Source organism: Pristiophorus japonicus, chromosome 4 (genome assembly GCF_044704955.1).
Source record: "Pristiophorus japonicus isolate sPriJap1 chromosome 4, sPriJap1.hap1, whole genome shotgun sequence".
In the NCBI taxonomy this organism is placed as follows: domain Eukaryota; kingdom Metazoa; phylum Chordata; class Chondrichthyes; family Pristiophoridae; genus Pristiophorus; species Pristiophorus japonicus.
In genome coordinates, this window is record NC_091980.1 from 236,619,935 (window position 1) to 236,641,781 (window position 21,847).

The 21,847-nt window shown below is 43.5% G+C and overlaps 1 protein-coding gene across 1 annotated transcript in view; it reads left to right on the forward strand.

Annotated features, from left to right (window-relative positions):
- LOC139262750 (organic solute transporter subunit alpha-like) overlaps positions 1-21,847 on the forward strand; it is a 112,496-nt gene that overhangs the window by 85,452 nt on the left and 5,197 nt on the right. The window contains exons 8-9 of the mRNA XM_070877901.1: positions 4,209-4,320; positions 14,768-15,023. Of these exons, the coding sequence (XP_070734002.1) occupies positions 4,209-4,320; positions 14,768-15,023 (368 nt within the window). The remainder of the gene's footprint in view (positions 1-4,208; positions 4,321-14,767; positions 15,024-21,847) is intronic.

A 21,847-nucleotide genomic window follows, 5' to 3' on the forward strand; every position in this document is an offset into this window, starting at 1 on the left:
TTGGTATATGACATAAGCGTCCCCTTTTTTCTTAATCCTCCCCTGTAAGTCCCTAGATATCCAGGGGGCTCTAGAATTATTTATGGCTTAGAGAGTAGGTGATTGTGGACACTAGCTTAAAACCTTAGACTAAATACCCACCCTGTCGGTTACGTTGAACCAACCCCCTTCCCAGAATCTAAGCCTAGATAATGGAAACCCTTCTAACTAAATCCCTCTCCCGGTTTGGTCAGAACACACACTTGGAAGCCTCCTCACACACACACACACACACGTGTTAGCATGCATCTTGGACACTTGCAGTTCCTCGGCAGCCAAACACACTGGTGATCTTGAGGATTTCCAGAGGTGTATGCTGAATATAATTACCAGCCGTTGAAGTTGATTCACGCGTCCCCAGGTCGGTTCGACTCTAAAGACAAAACCGTGCCTAACAGAGGCATGCGATGAGGCCTAGAGAGTTACATTCAGGCGGTATGGCAAGGCACTCACTTCGGGCGTTCCTCGAGAGTTGACGGACGCGTAGCCACGTGGGGAATCCCGGTCCAGATGGTAGAGAAAAAGTAACCCACTGAATACCCCAAAGTTCAGCATCTTTATATCCCGTATAATACACAAAACTGGCTGGGCGATTCCTGATTACCATGGTCGCAGAGATGCTAGCTGGTCTTCCCTGGTACATCTCTGTCCTGGATTGGTCATCTCGATGAAAACATTTCTGTAAATGGGTAGGCCATTTCTGTAAATGAGCAGTTCTCAGAACTGTTTGTTGAGTTCTTGACTGCTCCTTCATTGAAAGAGTCCAGAGGTGTTACACTTGGCCTGCAAACCTCATTGTCCATCCAGACATCCTGGCCACATGGACAAAAGGTGTTTTTCCACAAATCACACAAAGTTTGAAATTAACTTTCATGACGTCAGCATTGAGACTGGTCCCATGGCAACTCAAAAGATAGACAGCTCCTGATATCAGTCTTTTTTATAGTCCAAATGTCCAAACTCCATTTTGAAACGCAGCATATGTGCGTCTCCATTTTAAAAGGCTCCAGATCCATTTTAAAAGTCCAAAAATCCATACACACACTGATGGTTGGCACCAGCCAAATCCTACAAATGATCTTCTGACTGTCGGTTGCAGCGATGCGCCATTTCTTAACATCTTATAACTCTCGCTTATTCAGCCTGACATAATCCCATACCCTCTGCACAAACACAATATGCGCCTAAATATGTTCCACATTAAATGCTCTCATAACTCTTGGAGAGCATCTCCACTGAGCCTTTACCATCTTTCGCTACTCATTGCCGCTTTGTCCACCACAGCTTCCCTTCAACGGAGTTATATGGAGAAACATATCTGAACTCTTTCTCTGCAGGTTAAGGTCCATCACATTACTCTTTATGTGCTGTGAGGGTTATTCAATGCGTCAGATTTATTACATCTCCCAGAATAGACTTATGTCCATCACCACAACAAGGCACGCTGGGTACAGGTCTTTTGTGATGAATCAGAACTGATTTTATGAAGTAGTTTCCGTGCAGTACAAAGAAAGACACATTAACAAGGCGGTAGTAACAGTCTAGTTTTTGAAACCTCAACGGTAGGCCACTGAGTCACCGCAGCGTTTGTCTCTTGCTGTGTTCTATTGACCGTAGTCCTTCCTTAATTTGCTCTGTAATCGTGCCGCACCTAAAATCGAATAGCTGTAACTTTATAGCCTTTTCCTCCCAGACAAAGGTTGTCAGAGTCTGTAGCTTTCTCGGGCTTACAATAGATTATTCTAACCCTAATCCTCTCACCCTCTGTGATCTGTAGTGCTTCCCTGAGAACGTCTTGAAGGACTGTGTCACAGAATTAATTAATCAGCTTGGCTGCACGAAATGTGACACGCTGAAGACTTTTCACTGATTCATAATTATTTTGCCTTCGCCAGTGGGCTTCTCAATGAAGGTCTTTCAGCAAGGTCAAAGAAAAAAGTTTCCATCAGCCCAGACACATTTCAGAAACTTTTATCACATCCAAAATAAACATGACCATCAGCAATAAAGTAAAGCAACAACCACCTAACTTTTTCCAGCAGTCCCACTTATGATGGTCCAGCATTTGCACCGTAGCCGCGATGTGCAGAGCTGCAGCACTCGGAGCCCGTCTCCCTGCCACCCGACTCACGGCCAGGTCAGACCTGCTTTTTGCGAGCGGTCCTTCTGGCGGGCGGCAGGTCGATCTGAGGCCAGCGTCCCTCACCAAAATGGGTGATTTGGTTCTGGAGGAATCGCCCAGAAAAACTACATTTCCGGTGGAACCTCGGCAGCTGCAGGCGCAACCTGCACCAATTTCAGCCCCTATGAATCTATGAAAAGTAGGTGCAAGAGTTGTAAGTACATTCGCTGGTCAAAGAGTTGGGATGCAAAGGAACTGTCAAGCCAAAACTTGACAGATCGGAAAAGCTGGTTTTCGGATCATACGCTTTGGCGAGGCCTCGCCGGGTCTGCACCTATTCCGTACGGACCCAGCGAGGTCGGAATTTTAGCCCCATTAATTCGAACATGTATTCAATATAACATGCATTATGTTGCATTGTGCATTATTTAATGAAGGCATTTATTTTAAACAGCTTTGTACCTTCTTTAAAATAAAACAGAGGGATTACTTTTGTAATGTAAGGCATCAGAAGCCAATTTGTTATTGGAAAGGTCCCACAAACAGCTTTGAGATAATGACCAGATTATCTGTATTACTGATGTGGGTTGAGGAATAAATATTGACCAGGATACCAGAAAAGCTCCTGTGCTCTTCTTTGAAATAGTGCCATGGGATTGTTTACATCTATCTGAGAGGGTAGATGTGGCACTCAGTTTAATGTCTAATCTAAAAGACAGCACATGCGACAGTGCAGCACTCCCCCAGTACTACATTAAAGTGCTACTCTAAATTATGGGCATAGTTTCTGGAGTGGGACTTGAACCCATGAGCTTCTGACTTTCTGATGTTGCATTATTTATTTTGCTTAGTTCAAATTATTGGATATTTCAAGTTTTTAGGCAAAAAATGACCATCAATTATCAGTAAACTTTACATAATTTAACTCCATTGCAGTACTGCATTGTTGGAGGTGCTGTCCTTTAGCTAAGCTGACTGAGGCCTCTGTGTGCCTGTTCATAGTACTTGATTCATTCAATGTGTGAGTCAGAGTCTCTTTGAGACTTTCCTGAGAAAGAAAGAACTTACATATATAACGCCTTGGGGCTGATGTTAACTTGGAGCGACTTTGGAGTGGTAAACTGCTCCGGTGAGTTCATTTCCTACCCGGCAGAGCCAGCACGAGGTCACAGCAGTTTTAACCTCCAGGTCTCATTTAAACGCTACCAGGACGAGGGAGACTGCAACTTTCCTTGTGGGGCCTGGAGGAGCACACCAGCTCCAATGGGCTCCATTAAGGAAAATCTTAGCCTGATTCTGTCTGCAAAGCAGCCGCAGACCTGTTTCTACCTTGCGGCAAATCCACCACGTCTTCACTGTGCAGGCCCTGGTTAAAACTGTATAAGAGGCCCTATTGATTGCACATAAAGTTACGAGGCTCCTGCCCGCTTTAGGCAAGAGCCTGATCTAGCTGAAAAACCCTGTGTGTTAATATTGAAAATGATTGGAAACTGAGTGGATACGTAACCTGCTTATTTTTCACTGGCAGCTGCTCAGTTTCCACCGGGCAGGTAGAGTTAAAACTGACCCCCTTATCTTTACAGTCAATGGATTCCTGTTGTTGGGAAAACATGGTCATAAATGAATGGCCAGATAATCTGTTTTCAGTGGGGGATAGTTGATATACTGGGAGAACTCACCGCTCTTTCAATTGTGTACACTTCAGCTAGCAGACAAGACCTCAGTTTAATATCTTGTCAAAAGGCAGTACTTCCAACAATGCAGCAACTCCCTCAGTACTCCAGCACCATATCAACGTAGTTATGTACTCAACAACTTTCTGGCTCAGAGATGAGAGTGCCAGCCATGGAACCAAATTGATAATTATAAGTGCTATAAGGTATGATGTAAAGTCTTCCTATTGTATTCAATTTTTAATCATTTAAAATGAATGACAATGAGAATAATTTTGAAATATGCAAGAGGGGAAGACTTCTTACTTTAGAATTGTAAACAAGTAATAATATTTCAATTAATTTTTTTAAATGCTGGGATATTTATTTCACAGAAAAGCTTATAGAATCCTTCGAATTGGCATTTTGCAGACGTTGATTCTACTACCACTGCTTCAGTTCATTTCTGCAGTCTTGTGGGCTAATGGAAAATATAACAGTGGAGAGGTAAATTCTAAGATTTCCTTGTTTCAGTGCAAGTGTGCATAATCTAATAAACAGTCTCAAGTAAGCGCAAAATCTATCATACAGAAATTCACTAAGGGTTTATTCAAGGCTATTTTCATGAAACATAGAAACATAGAAACATAGAAAATGTGCAGGAGTAGGCCATTCGGCCCTTCGAGCCTGCACCATCATTCAATGAGTTAATGGCTGAACATGCAACTTCAGTACCCCATTCCTGCTTTCTCGCCATACCCCTTGATCCCCCGAGTAGTAAGGACTACATCGAACTCCTTTTTGAATATGTTTAGTGAATTGGCCTCAACAACTTTCTGTGGTAGAGAATTCCACAGGTTCACCACTCTCTGGGTGAAGAAGTTTCTCCTCATCTCGGTCCTAAATGGATTACCCCTTATCCTTAGACTGTGACCCCTGGTTCTGGACTTCCCCAACATTGGGAACATTCTTCATGCATCTAACCTGTCTAAACCCGTTTCTATGAGATCCCCTCTCATTCTTCTGAACTCCAGTGAATACAAGCCCAGTTAATCCAGACTTTCTTGATATGTCAGTCCCGCCATCCCGGGAATCAGTCTGGCGAACCTTCGCTGCACTCCCTCAATAGCAAGAATGTCCTTCCTCAAGTTAGGAGACCAAAACTGTACACAATACTCCAGGTGTGGCCTCACCAAGGCCCTGTACAACTGTAGCAACACCTCCCTGCCCCTGTACTCAAATCCCCTCGCTATGAAGGCCAACATGCCATTTGCTTTCTTAACCGCCTGCTGTACCTGCATGCCAACCTTCAATGACTGATGTACCATGACACCCAGATCTCGTTGCACCTCCCCTTTTCCTAATCTGTCACCATTCAGATAATAGTCTGTCTCTCTATTTTTACCACCAAAGTGGATAACCTCACATTTCTCCATATTATACTTCATCTGCCATGCATTTGCTCACTCACCTAACCTATCCAAGTCACTCTGCAGCCTCATAGCATCCTCCTCGTAGCTCACACTGCCACCCAACTTAGTTTCATCCGCAAATTTGGAGATACTACATTTAATCCCCTCGTCTAAATCATTAATGTACAATGTAAACAGCTGGGGCCCCAGCACAGAACCTTGCGGTACCCCACTAGTCACTGCCTGCCATTCTGAAAAGTACCCATTTACTCCTACTCTTTGTTTCCTGTCTGACAACCAGTTCTCAATCCATGTCAGCACACTACCCCCAATCCCATGTGCTTTAAGTTTGCACATTAATCTCTTGTGTGGGACCTTGTCGAAAGCCTTCTGAAAGTCCAAATATACCACATCAACTGGTTCTCCCTTGTCCACTCTACTGGAAACATCCTCAAAAAATTCCAGAAGATTTGTCAAGCATGATTTCCCTTTCACAAATCCATGCTGACTTGGACCTATCATGTCACCTCTTTCCAAATGCGCTGCTATGACATCCTTAATAATTGATTCCATCATTTTACCCACTACCGATGTCAGGCTGACCGGTCTATAATTCCCTGTTTTCTCTCTCCCTCCTTTTTTAAAAAGTGGGGTTACATTGGCTACCCTCCACTCCATAGGAACTGATCCAGAGTCTATGGAATGTTGGAAAATGACTTTCAATGCATCCGCTATTTCCAAGGCCACTTCCTTAAGTACTCTGGGATGCAGTCCATCAGGCCCTGGGGATTTATCTGCCTTCAATCCCATCAATTTCCCCAACACAATTTCCCGACTAATAAGGATTTCCCTCAGTTCCTCCTTACTAGACCCTCTGACCCCTTTTATATCCGGAAGGTTGTTTGTGTCCTCCTTAGTGAATACTGAACCAAAGTACTTGTTCAATTGGTCTGCCATTTCTTTGTTCCCCGTTATGACTTCCCCTGATTCTGACTGCAAGGGACCTACGTTTGTCTTTACTAACCTTTTTCTCTTTACATATCTATAGAAACTTTTGCAGTCCGTCTTAATGTACCCTGCAAGCTTCCTCTCGTACTCTATTTTCCCTGCCCTAATCAAACCCTTTGTCCTCCTCTGCTGAGTTCTAAATTTCTCCCAGTCCCCGGGTTCACTGCTATTTCTGGCCAATTTGTATGCCACTTCCTTGGCTTTAATACTATCCTTGATTTCCCTTGATAGCCACGGTTGAGCCACCTTCCCTTTTTTATTTTTACGCCAGACAGGAATGTACAATTGTTGTAGTTCATCCATGCGGTCTCTAAATGTCTGCCATTGCCCATCCACAGTCAACCCCTTCAGTATCATTCGCCAATCTATCCTAGCCAATTCACGCCTCATACCTTCAAAGTTACCCTTCGTTAAGTTCTGGACCATGGTCTCTGAATTAACTGTTTCATTCTCCATCCTAATGTAGAATTCCACCATATTATGGTCACTCTTCCCCAAGGGGCCTCGCACAACGAGATTGTTAATTAATCCTCTCTCATTACACAACAGCCAGTCTAAGATGGCCTCCCCCCTAGTTGGTTGCTCGACATATTGGTCTAGAAAACCATCCCTTATGCATTCCAGAAAATCCTCCTCCACCGTATTGCTTCCAGTTTGGTTAGCCCAATCTCTCTGCATATTAAAGTCACCCATGATAACTGCTGCACCTTTATTGCATGCACCCCTAATTTCCTGTTTGATGCCCAACCCAACATCACTATTACTGTTTGGAGGTCTGTACACAACTCCCACTAACGTTTTTTGCCCTTTGGTGTTCTGCAGCTCTACCCATATAGATTCCACATCATCCAAGCTAATGTCCTTCCTAACTATTGCATTAATCTCCTCTTTAACCAGCAATGCTGCCCCACCTCCTTTTCATTTTATTCTATCCTTCCTGAATGTTGAATACCCATGGATGTTGAGTTCCCAGCCCTGATCATCCTGGAGCCACGTCTCTGTAATCCCAATCACATCATATCCGTTAACATCTATTTGCACAGTTAATTTATCCACCTTATTACGGATACTCCTTGCATTAAGACACAAAGCCTTCAGACTTGTTTTTTTAACACCCTTTTGTCCTCTTAGAATTATGATGTAGTGTGGCCCTTTTTGTTTCTTGCCTTTGTTTACTCGGCCTTCCACTATTGCTTTTTACCTTTCTACCATCTGTTTCTGCCTCCATATTACTTCACCCTATCTCGCTGCATAGGTTCCCATCTCCCTGCCATATTAGGTTAAACACTCCAGAATTGCATTAGCAAATGTTACCCCTAGGACATCAGTTCCAGTCCTGCCCAAGTGCAGACCATCCCTTTTGTACAGATCCCACTTCCCCCAGAATTGGTTCCAATGTCCCAGGAATTTGAATTCCTCCCTCTTGCACCACTGCTCAAGCCACGTATTTATTCTAACTATCCTGCTTCCTCTACTCTGATTAGCACGTGGCACTGGTAGCAATCCAGAGATCCTACTTTTTAATTTAACTCCTAGCTCCCTAAATTCAGCTTGTAGGACCTCTTCCCGCTTCTTACCTATATCGTTGGTACCTACATGTACCACGACAACTGGCTGTTCACCCTCCCTCTCCAGAATGCTCTGCAGCCACTCTGAGACATCCTTGACCCTTGCACCAGGGAGGCAACATACCATCCTGGAGTATCGGTTGCGGCCGCAGAAACTCCTATCTATTCCCCTTACAATAGAGTCCCCTATCACTATAGCTCTCCCACTCTTTTTCCCACCCTTCTGTGCAGCAAAGCCAGCCACGGTGCCATGAACTTGGCTGCTGCTGCCCTCCCCTGATGAGTCACCCTCCTCAACAGTACCCAAAGCGGTGTATCTGTTTTGCAGGGGGATGACTGCAGGGACCCCTGCACTACCTTCCTTGCACTGTTCTTCCTGCTGGTCTTCCATTCCCTAGCTGGCTGTGGACCCTTCATCTGTGATAAGACCAACTCGCTACACGTGCTACTCACGTCATTCTCAGCATCGTGGATGCTCCAGAATGAATCCATCCTCAGCTCCAATTCCGCAACACGGTCCGTCAGGAGCTGGAAGCGGATACACTTCCCGCACACATAGTCGTCAGGGACACCAGCAGTGTCCCTGAGTTCCCACATGGTACAGGAGGAGCATATCACGTGACCGAGCTCTCCTGTCATGACTTAACCCTTAGATACACTTAAATTGGCAACAACAATGCTAAAGTTTACCCACTGTTATAGAAGAGAAAGAGTTTGCATCAGTTTTTAACAAAACTAAACTAAAGTTATATAGTGTCCCTGGGAACGGAGGTTTGTTCTTTATTTAAATAAATATTTTCTCCCCAAGTAGAGTTTGTAAGTTTTTGATGGAAATTATAATCCCTCACATTCCTTACACTGTTCTAGAATAAAACTGCTATAAATGTGTATCATTAGAAAGCTTGAAATCTTCAATATATAATTACAGTAAAAAATAATGTACTATTTATATTTTTTCTCGGATGTTAAGTGATTCTGTCAATTTGTGAGCTGTTTTGCATTTGAATCCAGGCAAATTAGGAACATGGTTGACGATATCCAAATTCATTTTACTTTTGGCCTTATAACCTGTTGGGACAACAGCTGCTGAAAGATATTATCTAAAGCCCAGGTGTGAAAGTTGCTTTCTATATCCAGCATTGATTGGGTTGTAGAGAGGTAAACAGATACTGCTGTAGCTCTGCACCTCCAATGAATAGAATCAATGGGTTCTTGTGTGTTTCCATACTGTGGTTATGAGGATGGCAGAAATGTCCTCACATATTTTATCATAAGTTCTGCTGGTCATGATGTCGCTCGTGAGGAGGTCTCTGTCTTGGCGATATCATCGGAAAACACAGAATCAGTTTCCACATGTATGCTGATGACACCCAGCTCTACCTCTCCACCACTTCTCTCGACCCCTGCATGGTCTCTAAATTGTCAGACTGCTTGTCTGACATCCAGTACTGAATGAACAGAAATTTTCTCCAATTAAATATTGGGAAGACCAAAGCCATTTTGTCTTTTGGCTCCAGGGTGACCAAGGCTTGGAACTCAACATACAGGGGTATTCAACATTTAGGAAGGTCAGACAGAAAGGAAAAGGAGGTGGGGTGGCGTTGCTGGTTAAAGAGGAAATTAGTGCAATAGTAAGGAAGGACATTAGCTTGGTTGATGTAGAATCGGTATGGGTGGAGCTACGGAATACCAAAGGGCAGAAAACGCTAGTGGGAGTTGTGTACAGACCACCAAACAGCAGTAATGAGGTTGGGGATAGCATCAAACAAGAAATTAGAGATGTGTGCAATAAAGGTACAGCAGTTATCATGGGTGACTTTAATTTACATATAGATTGGGCTAACCAAACTGGTAGCAATGTGGTAGAGGAGGATTTCCTGGAGTGCATTAGGGATGGTTTTCTTGACCAATATGTCGAGGAACCAACTAGAGAGCTGGCCATCCTAGACTGGGTGATGTGTAATGAGAAGGGACTAATTAACAATCTTGTTGTGCGATGGCCCATGGGGAAGAATGACCTTAATATGGTAGAATTCTTTATTAAAATGGAGAGTGACACAGTTAATTCAGGGACTAGGGTCCTGAACTTAAGGAAAGGTAACTTCGATGGTATGAGACGTGAATTGGCTAGAATAGACTGGCAAGTGATACTTAAAGGGTTGATGGTGGATAGGCAATGGCAAACATTTAAAGATCACATGGATGAACTTCAACAATTGTACATCCCTGTCTGGAGTAAAAATAAAATGGGGAAGGTGGCTCAACCGTGGCTAACAAGGGAAATTAAGGATAGTGTTAAATCCAAGGAAGAGGCATATAAATTGGCCAGAAAAAGCAGCAAACCTGAGGACTGGGAGAATTTTGTAATATAGCAGAGGAGGACAAAGGGTTTAATTAAGAGGGGGAAAATAGAATATGGGAGAAAGCTTGCTGGCAACACAAGAACTGACTGCAAAAGCTTCTCAGATATGTGAAGAGAAAATGATTAGTGAAAACAAACATAGGTCCCTTGCAGTCAGATTCAGGTGAATTTATCAGAGGGAACAAAGAAATGGCGGACCAGTTAAACAAATACTTTGGTTCTATCTTCATGAAGGAAGACACGAATAACCTTCTGGAAATACTAGAGGACCGAGGGTCTAGTGGGAAGGAGGAACTGAAGGAAATCCTTATTAGACAGGAAATTGTGTTAGGGAAATTGATGGGATTGAAGGCCAATAAATCCCCGGGGCCTGATAGTCTGCATCCCAGAGTACTTAAGGAAGTATCCCTAGAATTAATGGATGCATTGGTGATCATTTTCAAACAGTCTATCGACTCTGGATCGGTTCCTATGGACTGGATAGTAGCTAATGTAACACCACTTTTTAAGAAAGGAGGGAGAGAGAAAACGGGTAATTATAGACCGGCTAGCCTGACATCAGTAGTGGGGAAAATGTTGGAATCAATTATTAAAGATGAAATTGCAGCACAGTTGGAAAGCAGTGACGGGATCGGTCCAAGTCAGCATGGATTTATGAAAGGGAAATCATGCTTGATAAATCTAGAATTTTTGAGGATGTAACTGGTAGAGTGGACAAGGGAGAACCAGTGGATGTGGTGTATTTTGACTTTCAAAAGGCTTTTGACAAGGTCCCACACAAGAGGTTGGTGTGCAAAATTAAAACACATGGTATTGGGGGTAATGTACTGACGTGGATAGAGAACTGGTTGGCAGACAGGAAGCAAGGAGTTGGGATAAACGGGTCCTTTTCAGAATGGCAGGCAGGGACTAGTGGAGTGCCGCAGGGCTCAGTGCTGGGACTCCAGCTATTTACAATATACATTAATGATTTGGATGAGGGAATTGAGTGTAATATCTCCAAGTTTGCAGATAACACTAAGCTGGGTGGCGGTGTGAGCTGTGAGGAGGATGCTAAAAGGCTGCAGGATGACTTGGACAGGTTAGGTGAGTGGGCAAATGCATGGCAGATGCAGTATAATGTGGATAAATGTGAGGTTATCCACTTTGGTAGCAAAAACACAAAGGCAGAATATTATCTAAATGGCGGCAGATTAGGAAAAGGGGAGGTGCAACGAGACCTGGGTGTCATGGTACATTAGTACATTGGCATGCAGGTACAGCAGGCGGTGAAGAAGGCAAATGTTATGTTGGCCTTCATAGCTAGGGGATTTGAGTATAGGAGCAGAGAGGTCTTACTGCAGTTGTACAGGGCCTTAGTGAGGTCTCACCTGGAATATTGTGTTCAGTTTTGGTCTCCTAATCTGAGGAAGGACATTCTTGCTATTGAGGGAGTGCAGCGAAGGTTCACCAGATTGATTCCCGGGATGGCAGGACTGACATATGAGGAGAGACTGGATTGACTGGACCTGTATTCACTGGAGTTTAGAAGGATGAGAGGGGATCTCATAGAAACATATAAAATTCTGATGGGACTGGACAGGTTAGATGAAGGAAGAATGTTCCCGATGTTGGGGAAGTCCAGGACCAGGGGACATAGTCTAAGGATAAGGGGTCAGCCATTTAGGACTGAGATGAGGAGAAACTTCCTCACTCAGAGAGTTGTTAAGCTGTGGAATTCCCTGCCGCAGAGAGTTGTTGATACCAGTTCATTGGATATATTCAAGAGGGAGTTAGATATGGCCCTTATGGCTAAAGAGATCAAAGGGTATGGAGAGAAAGCAGGAAAGGGGTACTGAGATGAATGATCAGCGATGATCTTATTGAATGGTGGTGCAGGCTCGAAAGGCCGAATGGCCTGCTCCTGCACCTATTTTCTATGTTTCTATGTTTCGTCCCCGCCTCAAACTGCGTTCCCTAACCACTTACCCCATCCCTCTCCATAGCAACTATCTGAGGCTGAACCAGACTGTTTGAAACCTAGGTGTTATATGTGACCCTGAAATGAGTTTCCGGCCACATATCCATGGCATAACTAAAAGTGCCTTTTTCCACCTCAGTAACATTGTTCACCTCTGCCCCTGCCTCAGCTCTTCTGCTGTTGAAACCTTCACCCATGCCTTTGTTACCTCTAGACATGACTACTCCAACTCACTCCTGGCTGGTCTCCCAAATTCTACACTAAGTAAACTTGAGGTCATCCAAAACTCGGCAGCCCGTGTCCTAACTCGCACCAAATCATGATCACCCATCACCCCTGTGCTTGCTGACTTACATTGGCTCCCGGTTAAACAACATCTCAATTTCAAAATACTCATCCTCGTTTACAAATCCCTCCATGGCGTCGCCCCTTGCTATCTCTATAATCTTCTTCGGCCTCACAACCCAACGAGATGTCTGCACTCCTCAAATTCTGCCCTCTTGAACATCCCCGATTGTAATCGCTCAACCATTGATGGCCGTCCCTTCAGCTACCTGGGCCCTAAGCTCTGGAACTCCCTGCCTAAACCTCTCTGCCTCTCTACTTCTCTTTCCTCCTTTAAGACGCTCCATAAAACATACCTCTTTGACCAAGCTTTTAGTCATCTGCCATAATTTCTTCTTACATGGCTCGGTGTCAAATTTATCTGTTTTGTCTTGTAACACTGCAGTGAAGCGCCTTGGATGTTTTACTACGTTAAAGGTGTTATATAAATAAAAATTGTTGTTGTTGAACGAAGGCTCCTTCCCATGTCAGTGGTCAGTGGTCTAATGACCAACCATAGAATTACATAGAAATTACAATGCAATACAAGTTATTCAACCCAACAAGCAGTTGTCCTAATCCTATGTGCCTATTTTGTTCTCATATCCCTTTATTCCCTTTTCCCTCAACCAGTTGCCTATCTTATTCTTAAATATTGACATGGACTCCACTTTAATCATTATCACCAATAGTGCATTCCACAGCATCACAACCTTTTGTCTAAAAAAGTTTCTCCTGCTCTCTCTCTCCTAAATCACTCACATTTATATTATGTCTATGTATCCTCCTTCTAGACCAGGAGTAGACAATTATTTGCGCTGGAGGGCCACTTAACAAGTTTTGGTGAGCTGTTGAGGGCCGCCCACCAATGTTCCACCAATCGCGTGGTCCTGTGCAGGCTGCTGCCCAGCTCCCGCCGCTGGGAAAAATACTGCGCTTGTGGCCACACAGCATATTTAAAGGGACCGCACGTGAAAAACAATTAGAGGGAACATTGCATAAACATAAACATTGCATAAACATAAATTCAGATAGTGGTCAGATGCTATCTCAAATATACAACATGTATTCGATACCGCCTAGAAATTAATCAAAGATAAAAGTTGAAAATGTTGTAGTATCTTCTGGTCTCTGTAAATCAGTGCTGTGAAATGGAACTGTACTCTCTTTAGAGCCTGTGTCAGCATCAATTTCCCACCTCAGTCATCCTTATGTCCCTCTGCAAAGATTACTAATGCTATCCCAATTGATGCCAGATGAGAACTCCCCTGCCGTCATATTCTGGATACCCGGAGAGGAAAGATGCAGTGTCGGTCACTTTTTTCGGCAAAAGATTTGTGGCGATGAGCAGCCATGACTCCACTCTAAATTGGATAGGGCATATTTGAGTATGCAGTGCATTCTGGGTATGGAAGTCTGCCATTGGAGCCCAGAATCATGGAACGGATCCTTTTAAGATCGGACTTTGGTAAATTATTAATTTGAATGAAGTATTACTATGGTGTTTCCTTGGCTGCATTTTGGGTTTGTCTCTGACCCATGAGAAGTGAAAGTGGATAGACGAATGTGCATCTCATGCTCCGGCTCGTGTTCTATTTCTGCCCCATCCAGCAAACCGGATAGAAGACTTGGCGGGCCGGATATGAACATTAGGCCGTATTTTGCCCACCACTGGTCTAGACCCTCAATTACTGGAAACCATCTATTTCTATTTCTATCAGCTCCATTATGAGGTCAGTTGCACACCTCAGAGAATCGATGTCAGCGAGAAAACTTAAATCACTATCAGTGAAATGATAGTGTGTGTGCCACTTTATTATATGGGCAGCAATTATTTTAAAAAGACTAGCACATCTAAACCTTAAGTGATCAAATTTGCCCAGTTTGAGGTTGAAAGTTTGTTTGACATTCATCCTTGGGAGACAACGTTTCCCAGGCCTTTGCCAAATATATCCTACAAACAGTTGCTGGATGATGCTCTAAAACAGCATGAAGTGTTTTTTGATGCCTTCCCTAAACTGCTCAGGTAAAATCAATAACTTTTGGAACTGATGGTGACAAGCCTATGTCATGATACTGAGCATAGCACAAACATATATATGAATACACCATACCACTGGTCTCCTCAATTTAGGGTTTCATCCATGTAAACTGCAATGTTTGCCTTCTCTTAACTTAAATCAATGCTTATTGAGGTCTCTAATTATATCATGCTTTGGTAGAAATGGAAAATGTTTGTTTTGTGATGTAGTAGAAAAATCTTAACATGGCAGTCAAAAAGCCAAAACTTCTTTTGAACGAGTGAAACTTTGTGTTGCAGGTACATCCAACCAATCCCTTGTTTTACATCAAGATCCTGATGAACATATCTGCTTTATTGTCCTTGTATGTGTTTAACTTGTTACTGAAGGCTGCCTTTGGAATTGCAGAAGCAGGCTATCATCTTGTGGCCAAATATGCAATTATAATCACCTATACTATCCTTGACAATCTGCAGCCACTGATTCTAGACTGCCTTGCAACCTATAATGTCATTCCCTGTGTGGGTCTATATTCCTCAAAAGGCAGAGCTACACGTAAGCAGATCCATTATTAACAAGTGATATTTCATGTGAAATGCAAGATATTTTAAAGTATGGAAATCTTTGTAATATATTAACAATGACAATGCTTATATTAACTTGTACTTGATATAAAAGTGATAGATTTCAGTATTGTGTGCAATAGTGTTGTTATAATTCTGAATGTGGACTATTCCTCTGAAAATTTTGTCAGGATTTTTATTCCACTTCAAAACTATAACTAGGTTAAGATCTGCAGTTAAGTCATACTTAAGAGTACTAATATAAATATTCAGCACCTTCCTATTCCTGTAATATTTACCTTTCTTAATATAAACCGATGCTAAATCAGGTGCTAAATGCACGGCTAGGGATCCAACACCAGAAATGCGTCGTCCACCATGTTGAATCGGACATCCCATAGTCATCCAGGACGTGCGCTGGAAGCATGCAAAAACGTAATTATAATACTTAAATAAGGGTCCTACGCTGGTTTTAGGGTCCTTTTGTGAAATTGTCTGGCCCAGTGCCTGACTCGCCATGCAATAAGCTCACTTAGCAAATCATGACATAGTTAAGAAGGCCCCGGTAGGAGTGTTATTTAAAGGGGTCATCCCCTCCTGGTTACTGGTTTGTCCTGTTAGACTGCTGCTTAACATAGGAGCCTTTTTTGTCAAATTTTCTGTTTTCTGTTACCATATCAAAAAGCTCAATCAATTTAGTAAAACACGATTTATCCTAAACAAATCCATGCTGGCTCTTTTTTATTGGTCCATACTTGTCTAAATGGCTGTTAATTTTCTCCTGGATTACTGTCTCTGAAAACTTCCCCATCACTGACATTAAACTGACTGGCCTGTAATTGCCAGGTTTATCCTTCTCCCCTTTTTTGAACATTTGCAATCCTCCATAAGCTTCATAATCTTAATCTTCTATTTTCTGTTTTATTCTAATGTCTATGGACTAAAAATTTGTGTCTTCAGTGCCACACATTAATGCCACAAGATGGCCATTCTCTACTGCGGTTCCAGCGGTGGATGCCATTTTCGAGTTACCAGTATCGATTCCGGTAAACTCGATCACCGGGGACATTTAAATCACAGACTCGCACTGTTCATGACTCTCACTGCCTCATTTCCTCTTGATATCTGTCTCTATGGCCCCAAGTTTCCACATGATTTGCTCCTGATTTTTAGGAGCAACTGGTGGAGAACGGAGTATCTTAGAAATCGGAATTCTCCACATTTAAGCTTTCTGCAGTTCTAGTCAGGTAGAACAGTTTCACTTTTGAACAGAATTTTTTTTTCAAAAGGGGACGTGTCCGGCCACTGACGCCTGATTTGAAAGTTTCCACAGTGAAAACGTACTCCAAACTAACTTAGAATGGAGCAAGTGAAGATTTTTGTACGCTTGAAAAAACCTTGTCTACACATTAAAAAATCAGGCGCAGTTTACAAATTAGGCGTCGGGAACGAGGTGGGGGGGAGGGGGGGGGGAAGGGAAGTCATTAAATTCTACAATCAATCCTTAATTATACTTATACAAATATTATACAAATAAATCCAACCTGAATAAAAATTTATAAGCAAAGAAAAGATTAAATAAACCATGTTCCTACCTGTGTGAAAGTGCTTCAGGCAGGCCTTTCAGGCAGCGGTGTGGCGTCGGTCCCGATGGCAGGGGCAAGAAGCAGCAAGCAGCCTCAGTGCTGATCATGGAAGGGCAATGTGGATTTATTAAAAAATGTTAAAAATTGAACAGCTACAAAGAATTTGAATAGTCTCAAACAAGTGCATGTGTCCCGTTTATCACAGTCTATCTTTAATTACAGAATGAGTGGTAGAGATTGAAACGGTAACGAGTTGTAAAGGCTGAATTAAAATGAACAGTTGCTGCAGTAACACTGGTTAAAGAGCCAACATTAATTCAGCAGGTGATTTATTCAGCAGTGCTGCTAAAAGCACTCCCTCATATACAGAAATATCAAGAAAATTAAAATGCAAGCCTTTACAAGGGTTCAATAAACAAATTTTCACTTTTTCTGCAGCACTTTTAAAAATGGCCGAGTGCCAATGTTTACTTCAGACTGCGCGTGCGCGAATGCTCCAATGCGCAGGGTTGCCGGCACCAAAAAAAGTCATTTAAATTGTACCCGCCCCCTCCTATTTACAAAATCAGCATGAGTGGTAGGCTCCGCCCCCTGTGCGCTGCGCCAAGCAGACATCGAGCTGCAAGGAGCTCGAGAATACCGCGTTTTTTTTCAGGCGCCGTTTTCGGCGCGAAAAACAGGCGCCCAGCTCTGAGGGGCGCCTTTTTCGCCGCGTGTGGAAACTTGGGGCCATAATGTGTGTTTACCTGCATGGGAACATCAGCGGCAGGTCGGGGCCATAAAAGGAGCGGCGAGCGGCGGCCTGGGAGCAGTGTGGCACAACAGGGTACAGTACGAGCCCATCCAGGAGGGCGACAGTTGTGAAGAGGGCAACTGGGTTGGACGTCACCATAACCCAGGCAGGTAGAGCAGGAGCGGCGAGATCGGGGCGAAGGATCGGCGAGAGATTGCAGAGCGACGTGATTGGGGCCCAGAAGAGACGTGTGCCCAGGGGCAGCACAGGCCAGCCTACACTGCGATATGTGCGCGCACTAGGTCCATGCAGTGGACCTGGTCTCCAGTCACCTTGGTTAACCTTTGCCATTAGACCAAGACCAAGTTCTGTCAAGTCCGTGTGGTGGCTGGTGTGCAACAGCCACCACACGTTGAAAAAATCCACGCACAGGCATCTTCCACCCTTCAATATGCAGTTTGGAACCTGGAATATTAGGTCCTTCATTGAAACACCTGTGAGCTCATTGAACTCATCCCTTTTTGGTGTGGAAGCAAGTCATCCTTGATTCAAGGTCTACCTAAGAAGAAGAAGAAGAAGAAGAAGAAGAAGAAGAAGTTTAACTCTCTGTCTAAAAATGTCTGTCTCTCTGTCCATCCATCCATCTGTCTGTCTAGCTATCTATCTATCTAGCTGGCTATCTATTTCTGTTTCTTTCCATTTATGTGGAGTGAACCCCATTGCAGAGTGTGTGAGTAGGAGGAGAAGGAGGTGAAGTGAAGTGTGGTGCAATTATTGTAGGAAAGTGAAGGGAAGCAAGAAAGGGGAGGGTTGTGAATAATGGGGTTACAGGTGTGAGCTGAGAGTTAGGATCCTTACCTTGACAACCCAAATAAAATCATTAAACTTCAGCAATGCAGCGAGAGCCTGGGAGCGGAGCTCTTGGCATTGACTTCCTAAGCCATCTCTTCCCAATGTTGATGCATGGATTGCCTCTTCCTGTTGACTCTCCAAACAGGGGCCTCCAACATTGAATCTGTGAATTGGGGGAGGGGGGGTGGTGCTTATCTGTAGGTCTTCCATCCATGTTGCCCAGTTTCAAACCTTTCCTCCTGTCTGCTGCCAAAGTGCATCTCCCCTTTAAGAGTTGTGGGCTGCTATTAATTGGTGCCAGTGTTACTCGATTTGTGGCCCCACCCAAACAGATGTGCAGCCAATAAGCAAGATGGGTTGTATTGGTTGCACACCTGTCTCAGTATATGACGTGCCAGCACGGGTTTCCCACGGTTCATGCCACCACGTGAATGGGTGAGTACAGTGCACAACCCGCACCCCGTCTCCTGCGTGTCCGTTTTTGGGTGCAGTCGAATTTCTAGGCCAGGAATTATATTAATCTAAGGTGTTACAACTTCAGGTTTTAAAAGCAGATAATGCTGAAATCTACTGATTCCCATAAATGGGCCTTATCTTCTATGATCAGAAAGTTGTATTCCACTTTGTTTTCCCTTCCCCTTTCCCCGCCTGGGTACAATTATTCCCCTGCCTTCTAACCCTACTTGACCTGAATACTATACTTAGTCTTGACTTTCCAGATGCAATACCCTGAGAGATTGGCCAATGTAACTCTAATGTCAAATGTCCATAAGGGATTAATTACGCTTTTCAATGACTTCTCCTGACAAAGGCATCAACAAAGTTCTTGATAAAACATTATACGCACACCTCCTTTCTCGCTCCCTTCTTCCAGAACAATTTTTCATCCATCTGATTTAGTTAAGTCCAAAACTAGTGGCTTAAATTTGAACAAAGCAGACTATGTAGGTATAATGGGCAAGTTGGCTAAAGTAGATCAGGAAACTAGATTAAAAGATATGACGGTACATAAGCAATGACAAACATTTAAATAAACAATTCATAATTTGCAACGAATATACCTTAAGGAAATTTGCGCCAACCTTGATTAGAAAGAGAAGTTAAAGATAGTATTAGGTTAAAGGAAGAGGCTTATAATATTGCCAAAAAGAGTAGTAAGCCTGAGGATTGGGAGCACTTTAAAATTCAGCAAAGGATGACCAAGAAATTAATAAAGAGAGAGAAAAGAGAATATGAGAGTAAACTATCAAGAGATATAAAAACAGACTGCAAAAGCATCCATAGGTATGTAAAAAGAAAGAGATTAACAAAAGTAAACGTGGCTCCCTTACAGACAGAGACAGGAGAAATTATAATGGGGAATAAGGAAATGGCAGATAGGTTAAAGAAATACTTTATATCTGTCTTCTCAGAAGAAGACACATAAACCATTCCAGAAATAGTGGGGAACCAAGGGTCTAGTGAGAATGAGGAACTTAAAGAAATTAGTATTAATAAAGGAATAGTACTGGAGAAATTAATGGGACTAAAAGCTAACAAATCCCCGAGACCGGATGGCCTACATCCTAAGGTTTTAAAAGAGGTGGCTACGGATTTGTGGATGCAATGGTTTTGATCTTTCAGAATTCCCTGTAGTCTAGAATGTTCCTCTCGGATTGGAAGTTAACAAATGTAACCCTGCTATTGAAGAGAGGAGGGAGACAGAAAACAGGGAGCTACAGACAAGTTAGCTTGACATCAGCAGTAGGGAAAATGCTCAAATCTATAAGTAAGGATGTGGTAACAGGGCACTTAGAAACAATAATATGATTGGGCAGAGTTAACACAGATTTATGAAAGGGAAATCATGTTTGACAAATCAAAAAGCATTCGCTAAGGTACCGCACAAGAGATTATTGGACAAAATTGGGGCTCATGGAATTGGGGGTAGTATATTAGCATGGATTGAGGATTGGTTAACGGACAGAAAACAGGAAGTAGGGATAAATGGGTCATTTTCGGGTTGGCAGACTGTAACTAGTGGGGTGCCACAAGGATCGGGGCTTGGGCCTCAGTTATTTACAATCTATATTAATGACTTGGATGAGAGGACTGAGTGTAATGTATCAAGTTTGCTGACGATACAAAGCTAGCTGGGAAAGTAAGTTGTGAGGAGAGCACAAAGAGGCTGCAAAGGGACATAGACAGGTTAAGTGAGTGGGCAAGAACATGGAATATAATGTGGAGAAATGTGAAGTTATCCACTTTGGTAGGAAAAATAGAAAAGCAGAATATTTTTGAAATGGTGAGAGATTGGGAAATGTTGGTATTCAGAAGGACCTGGGTGTCCTTGTACATAAATCACAGAAAGTTAATGTTGTGTATGGAGAAAGAGTCAGATTGAACACTGTGAGCTCAAAGTAAAGTGTGACCTTAGTCTTTTATTGCAGGTCTCCAAAGTGCCTCTCCAACCTGTGAAACCTCCTTAAATACCTGTGCTCCCAAAGGATTATGGGATCCCTTGGGACTCCAGGGAATGAGCCCTCTGGTGGCTGTACAGATTAAAAACAAGTCCACATATATAACAACATTCCCCCCCCTCCCCCAAGTCAATAGTGTAACTATTTACAATGTGAGTCGATCTGGAGTCCTTCTTGCCCTGGTTGATCGTCTCGGTGTGAAGGTTGGTGTTGTTGAATCATTTGTTGGGCCCTCACTGGGCTGCTGTGCAGTTGGCCTTGCTGAGCTGCCTGGTGTGTTGGGCCCTGCAGGACTGGATGATGGGTTCTGCTTCATGGTCAACCGTGGTGCCGGTTGCCATTGGTGTGTATGTTGGGGGATCAAAAAAGGTAGGGTCCAAGGTGGGTTGCTCAGGATAGTCCGTGAATCTGAGTTTGATTTGGTCCAAGTGTTTCCGGTGAATGAGTCCATTTGAAAGTTTGACCCGAAACACCCTGCTCCCCACTTTGGCCACAACTGTGCCGGGATGCCACTTGGGACCTTGTCCATAATTTAAAACAAATATAGGATCATTGATTTCAATCTTGCGTGACACATGGTATGCACTTTGTTGAAGCCGCCTGCTCTCTACCTGTTCATGTAGATCAGGGTGAACTATCGAAAGCCTTGTCTTAAGTGCTCTTTTCATGAGCAGTTCAGCAGTTGGGATCCTAGTGAGTGAGTGGGGTCTCGTGCGGTAGCTAAGCAGGACTCGTGATAGGCGAGTCTGCAGTGAGCCTTCAGTTACCCTCTTCAAGCCTTGCTTGATGGTTTGCACTGCTCTCTCTGCCTGACCATTGGACGCTGGGTTAAACAGGGCAAATGTGACATGTTTGATCCCGTTGCGGGTCATGAATTCTTTGAACTCAGCACTGGTAAAACATGGCCCGTTGTCGCTCACTAGGACATCGGGTAAGCCATGTGTGGCAAACATGGCCCGCAGGTTTTCAGTAGTGGCAATGGACGTGCTAGCCGACATTATCTCACATTCAATCCACTCGGAGTATGCGTCTACAACCACAAGGAACATTTTACACAAGAACGGGCCTGCATAGTCGACGTGTACCCTAGACCAAGGTTTGGAGGGCCAAGACCATAAACTTAGCGGCGCCTCCCTGGGTGCATTGCTTAACTGCGAGCATGTATTACATCTGTGAACGCAGGACT